Source organism: Rutilus rutilus (genome assembly GCF_951802725.1).
Source record: "Rutilus rutilus genome assembly, chromosome: 3".
NCBI classification, from domain to species: Eukaryota; Metazoa; Chordata; class Actinopteri; order Cypriniformes; family Leuciscidae; genus Rutilus; species Rutilus rutilus.
The window spans coordinates 50,406,255-50,424,906 of NC_140211.1; the positions used below are offsets into that span (position 1 = coordinate 50,406,255).

Consider the following 18,652-nt stretch of genomic DNA (forward strand, 5'->3'; position numbering starts at 1 on the left):
AGTGTGTGTGTGTGTGTGTGTGTGTGTGTGCGTGCGTGCGTGCGTCCGTGCATGCGTGTGTGTGTGTGTGTGTGTGTTTTCTGTCAATACAGGAAAGGACAATGAGCGATAAATGTGTGTGTTGTATAATGGATAGACTGTGGTTTGGAGCTTGTGTAACTGTTTCTTTTTTAGGATGTGATAACTTGAGGTTTTCTGTTTTGGAAGAGGTCGATTGCTTGACAGTCTGAACCTCATTATAATGTTTTTTTGTGTGTTTATTACGTTAATTTAGTTTATCAGCTGGAACATTTGGTATGTATGTCATTCTGTCACTAATATGCCAGAATGTAGTGTCGTGATGTCATCTTCAGTGTTTGTTTTGGTCAAAGTTCTTCATGTACAGCAGAGCTTTTTAAGCACACACACACACACACACACAAACACACACAGGCAAACAAACAACACATTGTTCTGCTGCATCGGCAGCTCTTTTTTATTTAATATGGATGGAAACATATATTTTATACTAGTTAACTTGTACCAGATATTCTATGCAAGCTGCTGTTAGAAGTGTAAGACCAGAAATAGCTTTGTACTGTCAAGCGTGAAGCAGAAAACATTGCAATGTGAAACATGCTCTTGTGATTTAGGACTTCAGTGCAAACAGAATTCAGTGTGTTCAGACACTTAATTGCATGCTAACTGCAATTCAATGAATGCAAATAACTGTGTTTTTGCCCCTTACTTAAGTAGGACTTAAGTACAAAATGAAATGTAATTTTGTCTTTGAAATATAACGTGTACTTTCGAATGTGCTGACAAGTATTTATGATAAACTAAAATATATTTTAATGTCATTTCTATTGAAACTTGTATGTCATGTATTTAAATATATTTGTAATTGCACATTTGTAGTGATGAATATAGAACATTTAAAATAGATTAAATGAATAACACACTATAGTTAAAATTATAATCAAATACTTTGCATGTGCTAGTCAACATTTTATTTTATTAAAGGTATAGCGGAGGATCTTTCCGAATTTTAGATAAGACCCGCCCTCTCCACTTTTTGAATACGTTTGATTGATTCACCAGAATGATTGACAATTAGGAGGACCAATAGTATAGGTGATCCACCCGGAAGTAAAAAAATCCTCCGCTATACCTTTAATATATTATCTGCAAATACAGTTTTTAAAAATATATACTTTTAACATAATACACTACAATTGCACATTCAACGCAATTGCATGCAATTCTTTTTTAATGTGTGTTTAATGTGTTCCTCTCCATACAACAATCTCTATTGACAGACAAAAGAGAAGAGGAAGACCACTGGAGGAGAAGAGAAAGACAGAAGGGCATTAGAAAGTGAAGGTAGAGGAAGAAAGAGAGAGAAATGATGGATCCGTTACCTGTGGATACAGGAACAGTGGATGAGTTGGTGGACATCTGCATACAGTCCTTTGGTGAGTCTATAAAGAAAGTTTTATATATAAATGAGTTTCAAACAAACGTTTGGGTGGAACATTTAGTCTGCGAAACTAGAAGATGAACCAGCAAACAGTAATCATGCTGTTCATTAGCAAAGCTTAGCTTGAAAAGCTGGTCAACAGCGACCAAGGAAGTCACCATAAAAAATGTGTATGGTTTATTTTGTCCTTAATGTTCTGTGATGTTTGTGCTTTCAGGCAATGCAGGCACAATAAAAAATCCCTCCTTTGTGAAAATGTTTTTGATGATGCATCCTTGGTACATTTCTTCTACCGATCTGTCCAAGAAACTGCTGCTAAAGTATCCTTTATCTACAAAAACCCTTGTGTTGTATGTTATATTGGATTGTACTAGGGCTGCAATTAACGATTATTATCTTTGATTAATCCAATGAATATCAATTAAAAAATATATATATAAAACATTTATTAATTTCAATCCATTATTTTTTTAAACGTTATTATATATATATATATATATATATATATATATATACACATACACACAGATATTGTCAACATATATCTCACACACACACATATATATATATAGTGAATATATCTATGTAGGCTATGCTATACATTGTGTGCAAAAAAGGGTTAAAATATAACATTACATTCTAAACCAAAAAACTGATTTCTTGACATTTTATGGCAGAAATTACAATGACTAAAAATTATACTGAACAAAAACAAAAAAATGTCAACTTTTACGAGGTATGGGAAATACATATTCTCTCATCTGAACATATTTATTAGCCTATATTACATTAATAGGCTATTCCAACAACAGTCCCTTTACCTGAATGCTCTCAAAAAATATGATTAATGGTTTATAGGCAGAATTTTGAAACTACATTCATTTCTAACAAGAAATATTTTAGCAAAATGTTGTTGTTTTTTTGGCACCTGCGCTCTGTCATTAAAGTCTGAGAAATTTAACGGAGACTCGCTTGTTGTTATATTCGCAGGACTTTCTAACATTTACAGATAAGGATATAAGTAATGCACTGAGGAAAACAACATTAGAAACATAGAAATGTGTTATTCCAAAATCCTAAAGTCTTTGGTTATTCTATACTGTAATGCAACATGGTTTACATAACAAAATTAGTCTATTATTTTAATAAAAAATTATAACCGATTTTATCTATTAGTTGTTACAGCCCTACATTGTTCATTGTGTTAATATTGGAAGCAGTTCACCAAAAACAAATTAAGTACAATCTTACTTGAATGACCAATATATTTCAACTTCATTCGATGGTAACTAGATGTAGGAAGTCTTAAATCCTGCCATAAGATGCTGTAAAACCTGATATCATTTGGATGAACCAAAGTATTTAAGTAGTAATTCCTGTTGTAAAGTTAATTATGTAGAGCTAAATGAAAGAATATTTTATGCAAATCTATAAAATCAGGACAATGATGTTAATAACTTTCCATAAAATTCCAATATTTTATTTACATATGTTCTCGTGTAAGAAATGAAAATGTCATGGTGTAGAGTTTGTTAGAAAACACTTTAGACCCTTAACAAATGTGCAGGTCACAGGAGGGCAGCACCGATGAGATCAGAGCCCAAATATGCCACCTCGTAAAGTAAGACTAATCCTGTGTCTCGTTCAAATCCTCCATGGTATGTCTTATCTTCTTTTTTCATTGCATTTGCTCTTTGGTCTTTTTCTATGTAGGTACTGGATTTCCGAATTTCCAGTAGAGTTTGATCTGAATCCTGCTTTGGCTGACCAGATTAAAGACCTGAGAGAGAACCTGAACACTGGCGGCAACGAAACACAGAGTCAACTTATTGATGTAGAGAGTGTGTAAGTATACAGAGTCATAGCCAAACTTAATTTTATGTTCTCACTCTGAAAAGGTTAGAGCATGAAACAGGCATGAAACAGAAGTTGCGATAGTCTTTTCTTCTCTATTGTGATGTACTGTATATCTAAGTGAAACGGCTTCTCGAAAAGAAAAAAATGTAGGGCGGGACTAATGTTGTCCATAGGGAATTGATTGGATGGTTGTGGTTTGCTATTGGTGGATCTCATGTGAGTAACAGGTTGTCCCGCCCTTACGCCAGAAAACACGTCATCAGAGAAGAGAAGAGATGCCGCTGCAAAAAAAAAAAAAAAAATCTCATCTAATCACACTCCTGTTTAAAACATGCATGTTTTTCTTCCATGGACCACAGAAAAAGAAGCTGCTCTTTTCCACATGATCATGGGTTGTAACTGCTACTGTTAAGGACAAAATGACACCAAAAAGTAGTAAGGGGTGGTATAATGCCCTTTTCACAAGATGTAAAATAAGTCTTTGATGTCCCCAGAGTGTGCATGTGAAGTTTTAGCTCAAAATACCCCACAGATATTTTTATATAGCATGTTAAAGTTGTCACTTTTTGAGGGTAGGCAAAAACGCACTGTTTTTGTGTCTGTTCCATTAAATGCAAATGAGCTGATGCTCCCAGCACAGAGGGCGGAGCTTCAAGAGCTTATGTCCTTTTACCTCACACAGACATGCACTGGAAATTTCAAAAACTTTTAGCCTTTTATGTTCAAACCAAAGTCAGAAAGATGGAGAGACTCAAGAAGAAGTGACAACATGTAGACATTTTATGTTAATTTTAGGGTTAGTGATGTCACAAACCCGGGAGGAATGTCGTGTAGTCCCTTCCAGCTGTTTGTTGTAGTCCTTAAAAAGCAATTTTTTTAAAGAAAATATCTCCCTTTGCTTTGAACTTTGTAACTTTGCAGATGTTGTTTATGCTCAAACAGCAACATTACACACTAACTAAAGTTAGAAAAGTGTAAACCACCCCTTTAAAAAGTAGTTCACATGCTTTTTGCTGTAGCTCTCAAAGCTTTATTGAGAAATACTAAAGTTTTTAACAGTATGTTTAAAGTAAAATGAGGGTGAGTAGTTGATGATTTTGTTTTATTTTTATGTTACACAGCACAGTCATATTTCAGCATATTGGTCAGCTGCCATGAATAACAACCATAGTCCTGTCTGAAATAAAACATTTTCCCTGCTGCAGGCCCTCGTATCAATGGAAACGACAAGTTACCCAAAGAGTTCCCTCTATGTCAAAAAAGAGAAAAATGTCTCTTTTGTTTGATCACCTGGACCCTTGTGAGCTTGCTGAACATCTGACCTATCTGGAGTACAAATCCTTCTGCAAAATAATGGTATGTTTGTGAGTACAGGTTTTGATATGCTTGTTGGTGTGAAAGTGCTCTAATTGTCCTCAGAATATCACAAAAGTTAAGCCAAAATACATCAAATAATACATTCAAATTAAATTAATTAAGTTAAATAATTAAACTTTTTACATTCAACATTTAAACAGCTATATTACACACTACATTAAACGTAATATCCGCAAAAGCATAATAAGGGCACTTTAAACTCTTTCACATAATAGATGTTTGCATATTTTCCACACGACACTAAAATAACTGAAAACCACCACGAAGGTTATTATTAAATCATTGTGAAGTTTGCCGCAAAGTCCTCACGTGGGGTCTGACTGTGACCATTTGTTTTACGTGTGTTTCAGTTTCAGGATTACCACAGCTTTGTGATGCATGGCTGTACAGTAGATAACCCTATTCTGGAGAGGTTTATTACACTCTTTAACAGCGTCTCACAGTGGATTCAGCTGATGGTTCTCAGCAAGCCCACTGCACCGCAGAGAGCTGCCGTGATTGCACACTTCATACAGGTCGCACAGGTCAGGAGAACTAACTACCCTTGGTCCCACTTTATATAAGGTGTCTTTAACTACTGTGCATTGATTTTTCAAAGTCGTAAATAAAACAAAGATTATTGGATATTTATTTTGTTTTACAAAAAAAATGCAATTTCATTTTTTCTACTTCAAAATGTCATGTTTAATTCAGTGTGTTACATGCTGTTTCTTTGTGATTATTTGTGAAATTAATTTTTTTCAGTAACTGTTTTTGTGTTGTAAGACAGTGATTTTTGGAGCTGATTTCCAGAATACAGTTGCTCATTTGGGTTTGTTAGTGCTTGGCCTATAAATTCTTTGTTTGGTTGAAATTATAATCTACAGGGCTGGGAACTAACACCTCTAGTACAGAACAACAGCAAGTTATTGTAGTTATAAGAACAACAGCTGCAGTGTGGAAAAATAAGCGAAAATTAGAACATAATGAATAAAACCCCCAAGACTTCTGGTGTGGACCTTTAGTATGATGACAGCTAGTCCCATGTGACTTTTCTTCTCTTTGAATTTTTCAGAAGCACAGAGGGGCTCCATCACCCCCTGCTCTTGTTCTTCCTGATGATCCCTTCTCTTCCTTCTTATGGGCCCTGAGCTCTTCCTCTTCCAAAATATCACTTCGACTACCGCTTTTTATCTTTCTGATATTTCCTTTCTCTTCCACAAGGTGTTCTGCCCAGTATCTTTTCATATCTAGTAGTCGTTCTCTTCGAAATCCTTTCTTCTCTCAATCTATCTCTTGAAAGCTGGCTAGTAGGAACATATTTGGGGGACAAGAAAGTACCAAAAATTTGAATGCACCTATTGTATCTGTTGTGTTGTTAGTAAGAGGAAAGATTTTGAAAAAGTTCAAAACAAATTGTGTGAAATATTTCGTCAAAAATGTTTCAGATTCTACACTATTTCTATGTTACTAATCAATAAATTTGCATATAGTGAATGACGTGCAGTTCACTTTATAGGGAGAAAATAGATTTTATGTAGTTTACCTTACAGTGGAAAGCAATGATAGTTGCATTAATAATTATACTAAAATTAACTTAACATACATACTTAATCAGCTTTGTGATTTATGGATAGCATGGTCTTACAATAAATCTTTGTTTATTGTTCGCAAACGGTTTATGGTGTATTTGTTCATAATGATGAAAATAAGATAAAAATCAAATGGATAAATACAAATATTTTAGAAATCTTCCATGAGTTTGGTAATATACGCTGACCTGGAAGCTTTCAGAGCCTCAAAACAGCATAGTTGTTTATTTTATTATTAATAATATAAAAAAAATATTTTGTTAACTTCATCCTCTCTTTCTTTTTCACTAATTCACACCCTGTAGAAACTACTTCAGTTGCAGAATTTCAACACGTTGATGGCGGTGGTCGGGGGTCTCAATAATAGCTCCATCTCTAGGCTGAAGGAGACACAGGCACACATCAACAATGAAACCAATAAGGTACATACAACACCTGTGCACCAGACACAAAACCTTTACATCAGACCCAACACTTTCAGTTTCAATTTCAGAATGTCTCTCTCAGAACTTTAACAGTTTGGTGGACCTGGTGACATCGTGTAGCAACTACAGTCAATACCGGCGCCGATTCGCTGAATGCACTGGGTTTCGTTTCCCAATCCTGGCCGTTAACCTCAAGGACTTGATAGCCGTTCATGTTGCTTTGTCCGACTGGACAGACCCACAGAAGACTCGTGTCAACTTGGCCAAATGTCAGCAACTCTATGCGATCCTGCAGGAATTAGCCCTCGTGCAGAACACTCCCCCGAACATTGAGGCCAACACAGACTTGCTCAATCTACTTACAGTGAGTGTGTGTGTTTTATGATGTGTATATGATTTCAAGAGGAATGGAGTGATTAGGATAAAACTAACCGATTGACAGTTTATTTGTAAAAACTCATTTTATTGCCAAGTTTGAGAAAATAGGATTTCCACTATAGAGTGCTGAAGTGGTGACGTATTTTTGTAGGCCAACCCGTAAGTTTGCATCACTCAGGTTCCCTTGACAAAAACCCAATAGATTTTTCTTTTGAATTATTACAGAAAATAAGCTGTGACCAACAAAAGTTTATTATACTTACACATCTTGTTCATCATGACAATCTTCACGAATTATCACAATCTAAATGCAATTGCCTGCTAAAGGAAAAAGCTAAATGTAGGCTATATATCACCACCATTAAGCTTCCGACAACTCTTTCAGTCTTCATTTAAAAAAAATTTCCCTGAAAGATCAAGTTATTATAATTTTCAAGAGCGTGACACAACGTAACAGTGGACTAGAGAATAGATGAGTTTACCTGTTCGGTGTGATGACATTTAATGTCAGCAACAACCACTGTAGTCCCATTTAGACACTTGTTAGCAACCACCTTTTTCAAGACAAGTAAAAGTTTCTAAAAATCACAAGTGGTTATTACTGGTGTATGTTATGTCGTAGAATAAAACATGAAAATATCTTGAGCTTGTGTTAAGCACAGACCTTATTTCAGGTATTTAACCAAAAATCCATACAAAAAAACCCTTGACTTCAGGACAATGGAACCGGAAGTTCTAAAATTCCAAAAGCAGGAAACGAGTTAACCAATAAAAATATGTCATCGCTGGAGCGACCTGAACTTTTATCAGCTGCATGAGCAGCATAGCTCAATGTGTAACTGAGTTACAACTCTTGACACAGTTTCATAGTTTTTTTGTACAAATTTCTGGTCATCTTTGGCTCTGATCGTTTACAGCTCACATTCAGCACAGAAATAAAACAGAAAGACATATTCTACAGGATGTTTTGTATACAAAATTCCCAAATTGTTCTTAAATTCCTGTGCAATATTAAAAAACAACTGATGCCAAGCATGAACAAATTGCATATTCCAAAATCTATACCACCCGTCCATCCATACGCAACACGGAAAGCATTTCCAAAGCATTTGTTTCACTTTTTTGCAGTTTGCCAAGATTTTTTGAGTGTTGCCATAGAAACCTTTTTTTTTAAGTCCCCAGAATGTGAACAGCTCTAAATAGAATCTTCTAAATAATTACAATAATTGCTGCATGTGGTGAATGTACCATGAGAATTCATGTCTAATCAAATCCATTCAACCATTTCTGGAGAGAGAAAACATGCATACAGTATGGAAGTGTTTGATGAGTCTTTAAACTTTGATTTAATTTTAGTCCATTTGACTGTTTTCTGATAAACACACAATCACACACAAATGCAGAACAGAACAGAGCAGAGACATTTAGTAGACAGCAATCTAGGTTCAGAAATACTTTCTGAGAAATTCAAGAAATCATTTATGTCTAATCTTCCTCAAAAGTTATATTAATCATTTGTAGCTCATTGAATCCTGAGACAGATTTTGGTTGTGTTTTATGTGTAGGTGTCACTGGATCAGTACCACACAGAAGAGGAGATTTATCAGCTCTCATTACAGAGAGAACCCAGAGCTGCAAAACCTCCGGTCAGTTTCCAGCCTCTTATATTTGGTTAATTTTATGCATTATGAAGAAATGTATTATTTACAGTAAAATAAGTAAACTCACAAGATTAGATTTAATCTCATAAATTAAATGTAACTTTGTTTTTTTTCTTGCTGGATCAGAACTCAACAACTTCCTCCAGTCCAGCTCCTAAACAACTTTCAATGATTGATGAATGGGCAGCATCGGTGAAGCCTAAAGCTAACCCTGTTATTATCAGCAAACATATCGAGAAGATGGTGGACGTAAGAGAAAAACGAACATTCTTATAATTCCGATTTGTTTTGACACACATTTACTGTATGTTCAACACATTAAATCACTTCCGTTGAGCCTGTACTAAGCCCCACCCCTCTTATTTATTGCTCTAAACGCACTGGATCTGGACGCAGTCAACATCTTGATTAACCCATGCAGTTATATCTAGTAATTGTCCAAATTGGGCAAGAAATGCATGATGAAAAGGTAAAAAATCTAGGCAAATACTTTTAAGAGTCAACTAAAGACAATTAAGCATAATTTAATAGGAATTACAATTACGGGATGTCAACTAATTAAAAAATACTAATTGATAATTACAAGATTGAACCAAATAGTCAAACGAATCACAGTTAATTGCACATGACAGTGCAATATTGCTAAATTGACAGCCCTAATTAAAAGTGATAATGGTTCATCTGAACAAAACTGCTACTGGATTCAGGGTACTGCTACTGATTCACTTCTTTGTGTTTTTTTATCTTTCAATGTATGATTCGTTAGTAATGATTTTTGGGTGGTCTTAGTGCAGTGCCAATTATGTATATTTATTTACTCTGACAGTATAAATTATGAAGTTTAATAGGCTCAATATGTTAATTTACTAATCCCTCCATTGTGTAAGATGGATTATTGGAGATGTTAATGAAACTGTGTTCCTGTTTTCTTTTCACAGTCTGTGTTTAAGAATTTTGACACAAATGGTGACGGCTTCATCTCACGTGAAGAGTTTGAATGCATCAGGAATAACTTTCCATATCTCAGCAAGTTTGGAGAACTCGATAAAAATCAGTGAGTGTATCAATGCCAAACAAGAGCACTGTCTTTTGCACGCCATAATATAAATGTATTCACAAATTATGATTCACAGCTTGAACAAAATTCAGAAGGCTCAGCAGATCGATTTAATAGCTTGGTTTAATAGAGAAATTAGTATGAATATGGACCTGATGTCAGAATGAAAACCACAGAGAGAAAGGTTTTCTTGAAGACAGTTAAGACTTGTTGAAGGGGGAACTCACTAACTTCATTATGAAGGCATATCCAGAATCCAAGGCTGTAACCATGTCTTGAACATTAGAGCAGGGACCAAACTATTTTTGTTTGTTTTTGTTATTTAAATAATGAAATACTTTAAAGGGGTTTGGGGGAATAAAGGACAAGGTAGAATAATTTATTGTATAATATAATAAAGCAGAAAAATATATATTTGAAAATATTCACACATTCACTCTTATCTTATGCCTAATATTCCGAAAACAGCTTCTTGATCAGTCATATTCAGTTATGAGTTACATTAATCAAAATTTGACTCAAAAGTTGAGTAGCTTGCATCATTATACCTACCTAGTGCTACTCAACTTTTTTTTGGTAAAGTTTCGCAGTTTTGAATTGAACGTAGGCCATAGCTATTGTTACTGCTGGTCTTTTTACATAATTTTTGTAAAACAATTTTCAAATATTAAATGTTTTTCTTACATCTTACCTCATTCTCTTGCACCATTAAAACTGAAGTATTATGCTGGAATTTATGTTTGCCTTCTGTGGATGTTAATATCCGCCTTCTTAGATTTGATTAGTAATCTACACTATTAACAAGCGCTGTTAGGGCCAGTTCACATTAAAACCAGGTAAGTATAACGGAAAAAAAGTGCAAGGTTAAACTTCTTTTAACTTGAGCACCGCGTTTTTAGAATGTCATGTGCGAGATGCTGCAAAAGACACGAGATGCAAATGCGAAAACAATGGAACAGTAGCGCAGTGGAATGGAAAACCGTGTTCTGTGTGAACGGCCCCTTAGAACACTGAGGCAGACCAGCCTAAAAATGTAACTTTTAAATCATGTTGTCATCCCAACAACAATCAGAACAGTGCATAATGAAGTGCAGCAGAGCAGCAGCAAAATATCAAATAGTGGGTGGAACAATTTTGCCATATCTAACTATTCTATGGTAGAATTATTCAATTTCAGTCATTTCCAAAATTCTGGTTAAACTGTAGGAAGGTTCCGGAAATGTTGGCATATTTATGGCATATATCCGACTACTAACAGCAGTAACAGTTAAGACATTATTATTATACAGTTATAAATCTAAAGCGGTGGCATGAGTTATTGGGCCTCTTCTCTTGTGATGTTCACAAAGCACCCTTTCCATGGAAGTTGATCTGTTAAGAGTCCGAAATTTTCGTATGCGTTTTTTCGTATTCGTGATTCGGTGGCTCTGAATTGTCAAAACACCATTAAAATGCTTGCTACGGATGCGAAAAACCGCAGAAAATCTAACCTGATCCTAATTTTTTTATGACGGACGAAAGTTTCGGAGGCAGTGCGCTGACATAACGTGAGGTCGTATTTATTTTTTAACGTGCGAAAATTTCCGACACGAATTTCGGACTCAGTGTGCAAGGGCCTTTATGAGGAAAATATTCCCAAACTGTTTGGACCTTATGGACTGTTTCAGAGTGTATGTTTTTTTCTCTCATTTCATGATCTGTTTGTCTCCATCTATTAGGGATGGAAAGATCAGCAGGGAGGAGATGATAGATTATTTTATGAAGGCCAGTTCCTTGCTCAATTGTAAGATGGGCTTCATACACACCTTTATGGAGACTACATACGTGAAACCCACCTTCTGCGAACACTGCACCGGCTTTGTAAGTATCAGATGCTCATGCAATCATATAGAAATAGATTCATGTTTTTTTGAGTGCCCTTATTATGCTTTTTTGGATATTACCTTTCATGTAGTGTTTAATATAGCTGTTTGTGAATGTAAAAGGTCTGCAGTGTTTCAAAGATCAAGTACAGATAAATGGAGTTATTGTCTCCCAAAAGAAAGAACCGATTCTAAACTGAAATGAGCCATCAGTAATTCCAGTCTTACTACCTGCTCAAACCTACGTAGGTTTGAGAGCAGAGGAGGTTCTCAAAAAGGAGGGGTTTATAGAGACTGGATCCTTGATCAAACCATTTCAGACACTATGAGAAAAGAGGTGATGCTGCAATGTATATGAGAAAATCAATGGTTTTTCGACCTTGGATGCATGTACACCTATTGTAGAAGACCTCCGAAACAAAATTAGGAACCTATACAATAGCATAATAGGGGCACTTTAATTATTGCACAGTTCCTTTTCTAAGATGGACAGTTTTAGAAATGAGCTCTATCTGAGCACATTTAGCTTTGATCTGTTGGTTTATTTATAACATGGTGTGGTGTGTAGCTGTGTATTGAATGCTGTACCCCAGTCCCTTCCATTGTGTGTATGTGGTACTTTCATATCTACCTGTGTGTGTGTCCTCTGATGTTGTGTGTTTGTGATGTTTGGGCTTTCCCTTTCATCTATTGTTTTCCTGCTGTGATTCTCATTCTCTCTTGATCCTCCCTCTTCTCTTTTCTGTACTATTTTCAACATCCTTTCTGCAGCTCTCTCTTTCTTCAAAAATAACTTTAATATGTATATCCCTCTTTTTAAGATATGGGGCTTTTATAAACAAGGATACAAATGCAAAGGTAAGAGAGAACTGTATGTGTGCATGTTTGGTATGTCTGAAAAAATTACCAATCCCTTTACCAATTCACCCATTCAGAAAAGGTCAATAGGACAGAGATTTGAAGAATATATAAATATAGATAGTTGCTCTTTTCAATTTCATGTAACACTTCCCCAAGATTTAATTTTGTAATTTCTCATGATTTCCATACGCCTCGCTGCATTGAAAGTTGCGGTGGCCGGTGAGTCTAAATGCGCAAGCGATCAGGCATAGAGTCCATAACGGGACTGGAGCTTTCGAGCTTTGTAAAGGATGCAAAAGCACTATAGATTTATCATTAAAGCAGCCCATATTACTTTTGAAGTCATATGATAGCTTTGGATGAGAAACAGACTTACATTTAAGCTGTTAACTCAACTCAGTCAGTGAGTCGAATTCAAAAAACGATTCAGTGGATGATTCATTGAAAATATCTGACTCAAAAGACTAAACGGAGACTGCAACTTCTGTAATGAACTCTAATGAACATGAGGGTAGCTATAGGGTGGTTGTCAAGGTTTTTAATGAATTATGACCAACATTTCAGTTTATTCCTCACACAATGCTATTTCACGACTTATGATTATAGCACAAAGTCATATGAACTGCTTTTATGCTACGTTAATGCTGCTTTTGCATATTTTCAAGCTTAAAAACTCCCTGTCCCCATTCTCTGCCCCCCGTGAAGCAGGGCCAGATTCAAAATTAAACTATGATTTAAAAATATCAGTAACACTTTATGATAACTGCACGCTATTAATCATTAGTTAAGCATTAGTAAACAGTTAATTCATAATTTATAACACATTAATAGACATTAATAAGCAGTTTATAGATACAGCTTTAAATGCTTTATTCTTGATTCATAAGCATATCTATAATGCGTTTAATAATTGTATTTTCGTACTTTATTAATGATCAATTTATCATTTCTAAATGAAGTATAGCATTATTTACAAACCAGTTATTTGGGAGATGTCAGTGATTCATAAGATCACTTAGAAAGTGTAAGTAAATGTAATAAATTCAGGTAGTTAGAAAGATTTTAGTAGTGGTCAGTTTTTGTGAGCTTATCTAAAGTGAGGACTATTTATGCCTTGTAAAGCATTTACAAAGGAGATTTAATAGCTCATTTATCTTCTAAACAGAAAAAGGAAACAAACACAACACAGTGATACAGAACATAGAAATATTTAACTGAGCCTTTAAATCTCCTTTGTAAATGCTTTACAAGGCATGAATAGTCCTCACTTTAGATGAGCTCACAAAAATAGTTAACTGACCACTACTAAATGCTTTATAACTACTTGAATTAACCCCGAATTACAGTAGAAATACATGTTAAGAAAGCATTTATTAACACACCAATTAACTATTACTATATTTCTGAATCATAAGATGTATGAATGTACATTTAAATAGTTTATTAATCATTTACTTACACTTTCTAAGTGATCTTATGAACCACTGACAACTCCTAAATAACTGGTTTGTAAACAATGCTATACTTCATTTAGAAATGATAAATTGATCATTAATAAAGTATGAAAATACAATTATTAAACACATTATAGATATGCTTTTAAATCAAGAATAAAGCATGTATAGCTGTATTTATAAACTGCTTATTAATGTCTATAAATGCTTTATAAATGATGATTTAACTGTTTACTAATGCTTTACTAATGATTAATAGCATGCAGTTACTATAAAGTGTTATCAAAATACCAATGATATACGGCACTTTGGATGAGAAACAGTATTATTTCTGTTAAGTGGTGAAGTATAGTGCAGGGAGCTGTTCAGAAGTCACAAATAAGTCACATTTAATTTTTAATACAAGGAAATGCTGGCCAGGACAGAGAGCAGGCACAATCATGTGATACTGTTGTGGAGAAGTGAAATGTGTTGCTGTGTTTGATAGTGCTGTCTGTATTGCCGTCTGTATTGCCTATGCCTGGATGCTTCTGATTGGTTCTGGTATTGTGGCAACTACTTTTAGTACACTTTTTAGTTTAAAAAGTGATCCAAAATAGAGAGAGAAAAAAAGTATTTGTGCCTCAGATTCGTATGGCCATTGTCTAAGCAGTTCTGTGTTTAAATATATTTAGGGAGGCCTGTGCAGTATGGCCAAAATAGCTAGTGATGACATTTAGGTGAGAGAAATGAGACAAGTGTTAAAATGAAAGGATATGGAAGAAATGAGAAAGTACTTCTTCTCTTTTTTTTGTCACGCTTGTATTGTTTTTAGCAGAAAAACAATCCTCCTCTCTTCAGACATCAACTCTCCTCTATCAGTGTTTGACTCCCTTGTTATTGAAATATGGTTGAAGTGTACTGCCGAATGTACTGCACCGAAAGCATTTGTGATAAGCTCAAATATACTTTTACCTAATGAGGTTAACCTCATGTCTATTGAAGCGTGTTTGTCATGTATTTAAAGGGGACCTATTATGCAAAATTCACTTTTATAAGGTGTTGGAACACAAATGTGTGTCCACAGTGTGTGTAAACAACCAGCCTATAATGGTAAAAATCCACCCAATACTTGTATTTATAATCCCCATATATCATTATCAATCTCTCACAACAAGCTGTTTCAAATTTCCCCCTACTCGAGTAGGGAACCCCCGCCCACTACTGATGATCTGCACTAGATCCCGCCCTGAGTGGGAAGCAGCAGTCTGACATTATAACCATAAACCATGCTCTATCTCCATGCAACATATATTTTCTGGCTCTGTGGGCATCCTAATACAGTTCACACACAAGCACCTGTAGGCTACAACAGTTTATAGCTTAACATGACGGTACAAACTAGGCAATGAGATGAATAAACGTAACTCCACAACAACTAAGTTACATAAATGTATCCACTAACCATTCAGACATGTCCATGTACAGTCTAACAGTTGCAGCCTCTTCCTGAGTCTCTCTATCTGGGTATTATTGACATTTTACCTGAGAGAAACTCGGCTGTTATGTTGTTCCTGTATCCGAAGCACATGTCGGCCCTCTTCCGAACGGAGGAAGCAGCAGCTCATTTGCATTTAAAGGGACACACACACAAACGGAGCGTTTTTCCTCACACCCAAAAAGGGGCAACTTTGACAAGCTATACTAAAAAATCAGGGTGGTATTTTGAGCTGAAACTTGACAGACACATTCTGAGGACATCAGACATTTATATTACATCATGTGAAAACGGGCATAATAGGTCCGATTATGTAATCAGGATACAAAAATCCAGTAACTGTAATCCGTTACAGTTACGACAAAAAAAGTAGTAATCAGATTATAGTTACATTTTGAAAAAAGGGGGAATACTTTCAGGATTACAATGGTTTCATTTAAAACTAAATAAATAAGTATTTTGGCATAATAACACTATATTAAGCGCTGCTTGATTATACAGTAGTTCCTGGTTCTGTTGCCAGTAATGACTCACTGGTGCATGTGCAAATAACAGCTTTCTACAATCTCCTCAGACGCAGATTGAATCACTGGTGCTAGTAGAAACGATGCTGCCTGCGGGTAAAATCGCTTTTAATTCATGGAAATTCCGCTGCTATTTTGTAGAAATTAGGAGAGTCGCTTTTTTAGTACCCAAAATGTCCTTTCTTAATCTTTTCTCACGTAATGGGAAGTTCATTATAGGTAACGTCGTAGGGGAACTCCCACTGCCAACGCCCCAAGTTCAGTCAGGCAAATTAAGAAAGATCACGGCTTTAGTCAACATGTAGGCCTATTTTAAAATAAACTAATATGTAGATTGTGTAAAAATGTTAAATGTTGTGTTTTAATTTTTTTGTTAAAAATTAGTTAAAAATAAAACAAAACAAAAAGTAATACCATACATTAGCCACTAGATGTCTGTATATCCCTTTACATAAATATATATTCAGGCCTGTGTGTATATTTTGCAAATATTGTGCACTGGACCAAATTCTTAATAAATAAAAGTTTTTTTTAAAGTTTTTTTTTTATAATATTTCTTCTTGCTTGACTTTATTTATATACGTGACCTTGAAGTAATCCAAAAGTAATCAGTTACATTACTTTCATATTATAGTACTTGGATTATGTTACTGAATACTTTTTTTATGAAGTAATTTGTAACTGTAACGGAATACATTTTTAAAGTAACCCTCCCAAGCCTGTTAATATCAAATAACACACTACAGTTATTGGTAGTTGAATTATAATAAGTGATTTACATGTGCTTTAGTAAGTCAACACATCAAAATAACTGCACTTCTTTAAATATGACAAAATATTAGGTTACACTTTTTAAAAATATATATACATTTAGTACTGAGTAAGATTAATTAACTACATGTACTTAGGGTTAGGTTTAGGTTAGGGTTAGTTGCATGTAATTATGCATGATTTATAGTTATTACTATAGTAACTACATGTAACGTGTAACAAGGACACTGAAAGATAAAGTGTTACCAAACATTATTAAAACAATGATTTGAAATGTACTTTAGAGTCAGATTTCATTAATATTATATTATCTGCTAGTAGTTTTTTTTATTTATTATTATTATACTTTTAAGATTTGAAAAACACTATAGCCTAAGTGAACATTCAATGCAATTATGCACACTTCATTTTCACAAGGGTTTTTCTTTTCACCTTTGTCCACCAACCCGAAGACTAATCTCTCTCTCTCTCTCTCTCTCTCTCTCTCTCTCTCTCTCTCTCTCTCTCTCTCTCTCTCTCTCTCTCTCTCTCTCTCTCTCAGTTTGTGGGGTGAACTGTCATAAAGCATGTCATGGACGTCTGACAATTGAATGCCGTAAAAGAACGAAGAGCATCAGTCATGAAACACCACCGTCATTACAGTCCAGATCCTACAGCTTTCCCCTGTCCAGTAATGCTCAATCAAACCTGCAGAACACAGGTAAACATATTCTCACACACACTGCACATAATTGCTGAACTTAGATATAGAAGCTTAAAGCTTAGAAATAAAAAAAGATAATTGCGAATTTTTATCTCACAATTCTGACATTTTTTCTTGCCATTACAAGTTTACATCTTGCATTTTGGCCTTTATTTCCTGCAATTCCGAGTTTATAACTCTGTCAGAATTGTGAGATATTAACTTGTAATTGTGAGAAAAAATGTCAGAATTGTGAGATCAAAAAGTTGCAATTACTTTTTATTTATTTATTCCGTGGCGGAAGCTTTCAGGTTTTTAAGAAACTCTCTCTGTCTATTTGTGTTTATTCTTTGGTCTTCAGTCATCACAGAAGAGGATGTTGAGGCAGCTGAACAGGGTGTGTTTGACTGTCACCTTTAAACTGGTAAACCACAATTCTGCTTGACTAATCACTACACAAAAACATTTCTCAGGAAAAAAAGACAACAACTATTATGCTGAATATAAAACATTACACATATTGTATTGTTAACTCAATATTGTTCCCTGTCTGAAGTACAGATTTTCGTGGTGGGGCAAATTTCTTCCGATCACACCCAATGTTGAAGAAAAAAGAGCTGATCAGGAAAATGATCAAATTTTGGGATCGACTGTGTTCACTGTCACAGCCTGACACATCATGAGACATAGACATGCTGCTATCTGCTGGACTGAAGCTGCAACTGCTGACCAGATCAGTCACCTCTTCCTTTTAAAGTCTGAATGTAATTTCAAACATATCTCAAAATCTCAAGCATATTTGTAGGATGTATCATTATGGTGTATATTTTACCCAGGCTCCTGAAAAAAAAAAAAAGAGAATGAGGAAATTTATCATCAACTTAATGAAGAGTAAGTTATTTCGGTTACCATGTTCTGAGTTACAGAAATGTACATTTTGAAATGTACATTCACTGAAGTAATGAGATCTTCTAACATCACCAAAGCAGTTCTGGCTGAATTTCAATTTCAGTATCTGGTATGCGTGGTTATGTGCACCTGAAATATAGTTGATATTATGCAACCAGTAATGTTCTTTAAATCTTTGAATTTATTAAATTAAAATGGGGGGGGATCCCAATTAATTTATCTTGAGAGAGTTAACTGCAATAAAAGTTAGTTATAGATATTCCAGCTGTAATTGGTGCATCAAAATCTTCGTCATCCAAGTTGTGTAAGTTGTAAGTTGTAATATAT

The 18,652-nt window shown here is 34.9% G+C and overlaps 1 protein-coding gene across 2 annotated transcripts in view; it reads left to right on the forward strand.

Moving 5' to 3' along the window:
- LOC311287125 (RAS guanyl-releasing protein 2) overlaps positions 1–18,652 on the forward strand; it is a 33,101-nt gene extending 14,449 nt beyond the window's left edge. Inside the window, exons 2-17 of one of the 2 annotated variants that reach the window (XM_084403733.1) lie at positions 1,299–1,454; positions 1,677–1,779; positions 3,027–3,080; positions 3,173–3,304; positions 4,522–4,672; positions 5,044–5,217; positions 6,570–6,686; positions 6,772–7,053; positions 8,633–8,713; positions 8,855–8,977; positions 9,667–9,782; positions 11,504–11,645; positions 12,469–12,505; positions 17,276–17,434; positions 17,778–17,840; positions 17,978–18,651. In XM_084403733.1, the coding sequence (XP_084259859.1) occupies positions 1,385–1,454; positions 1,677–1,779; positions 3,027–3,080; positions 3,173–3,304; positions 4,522–4,672; positions 5,044–5,217; positions 6,570–6,686; positions 6,772–7,053; positions 8,633–8,713; positions 8,855–8,977; positions 9,667–9,782; positions 11,504–11,645; positions 12,469–12,505; positions 17,276–17,434; positions 17,778–17,836 (1,800 nt within the window). In that variant the 5' untranslated portion in view covers positions 1,299–1,384 and the 3' untranslated portion in view covers positions 17,837–17,840; positions 17,978–18,651. Of the gene's footprint in view, positions 1–1,298; positions 1,455–1,676; positions 1,780–3,026; positions 3,081–3,172; positions 3,305–4,521; positions 4,673–5,043; positions 5,218–6,569; positions 6,687–6,771; positions 7,054–8,632; positions 8,714–8,854; positions 8,978–9,666; positions 9,783–11,503; positions 11,646–12,468; positions 12,506–17,275; positions 17,435–17,777; positions 17,841–17,972 lie in introns of both variants that reach the window. The other variant, XM_084403732.1, reaches the window with a different exon arrangement.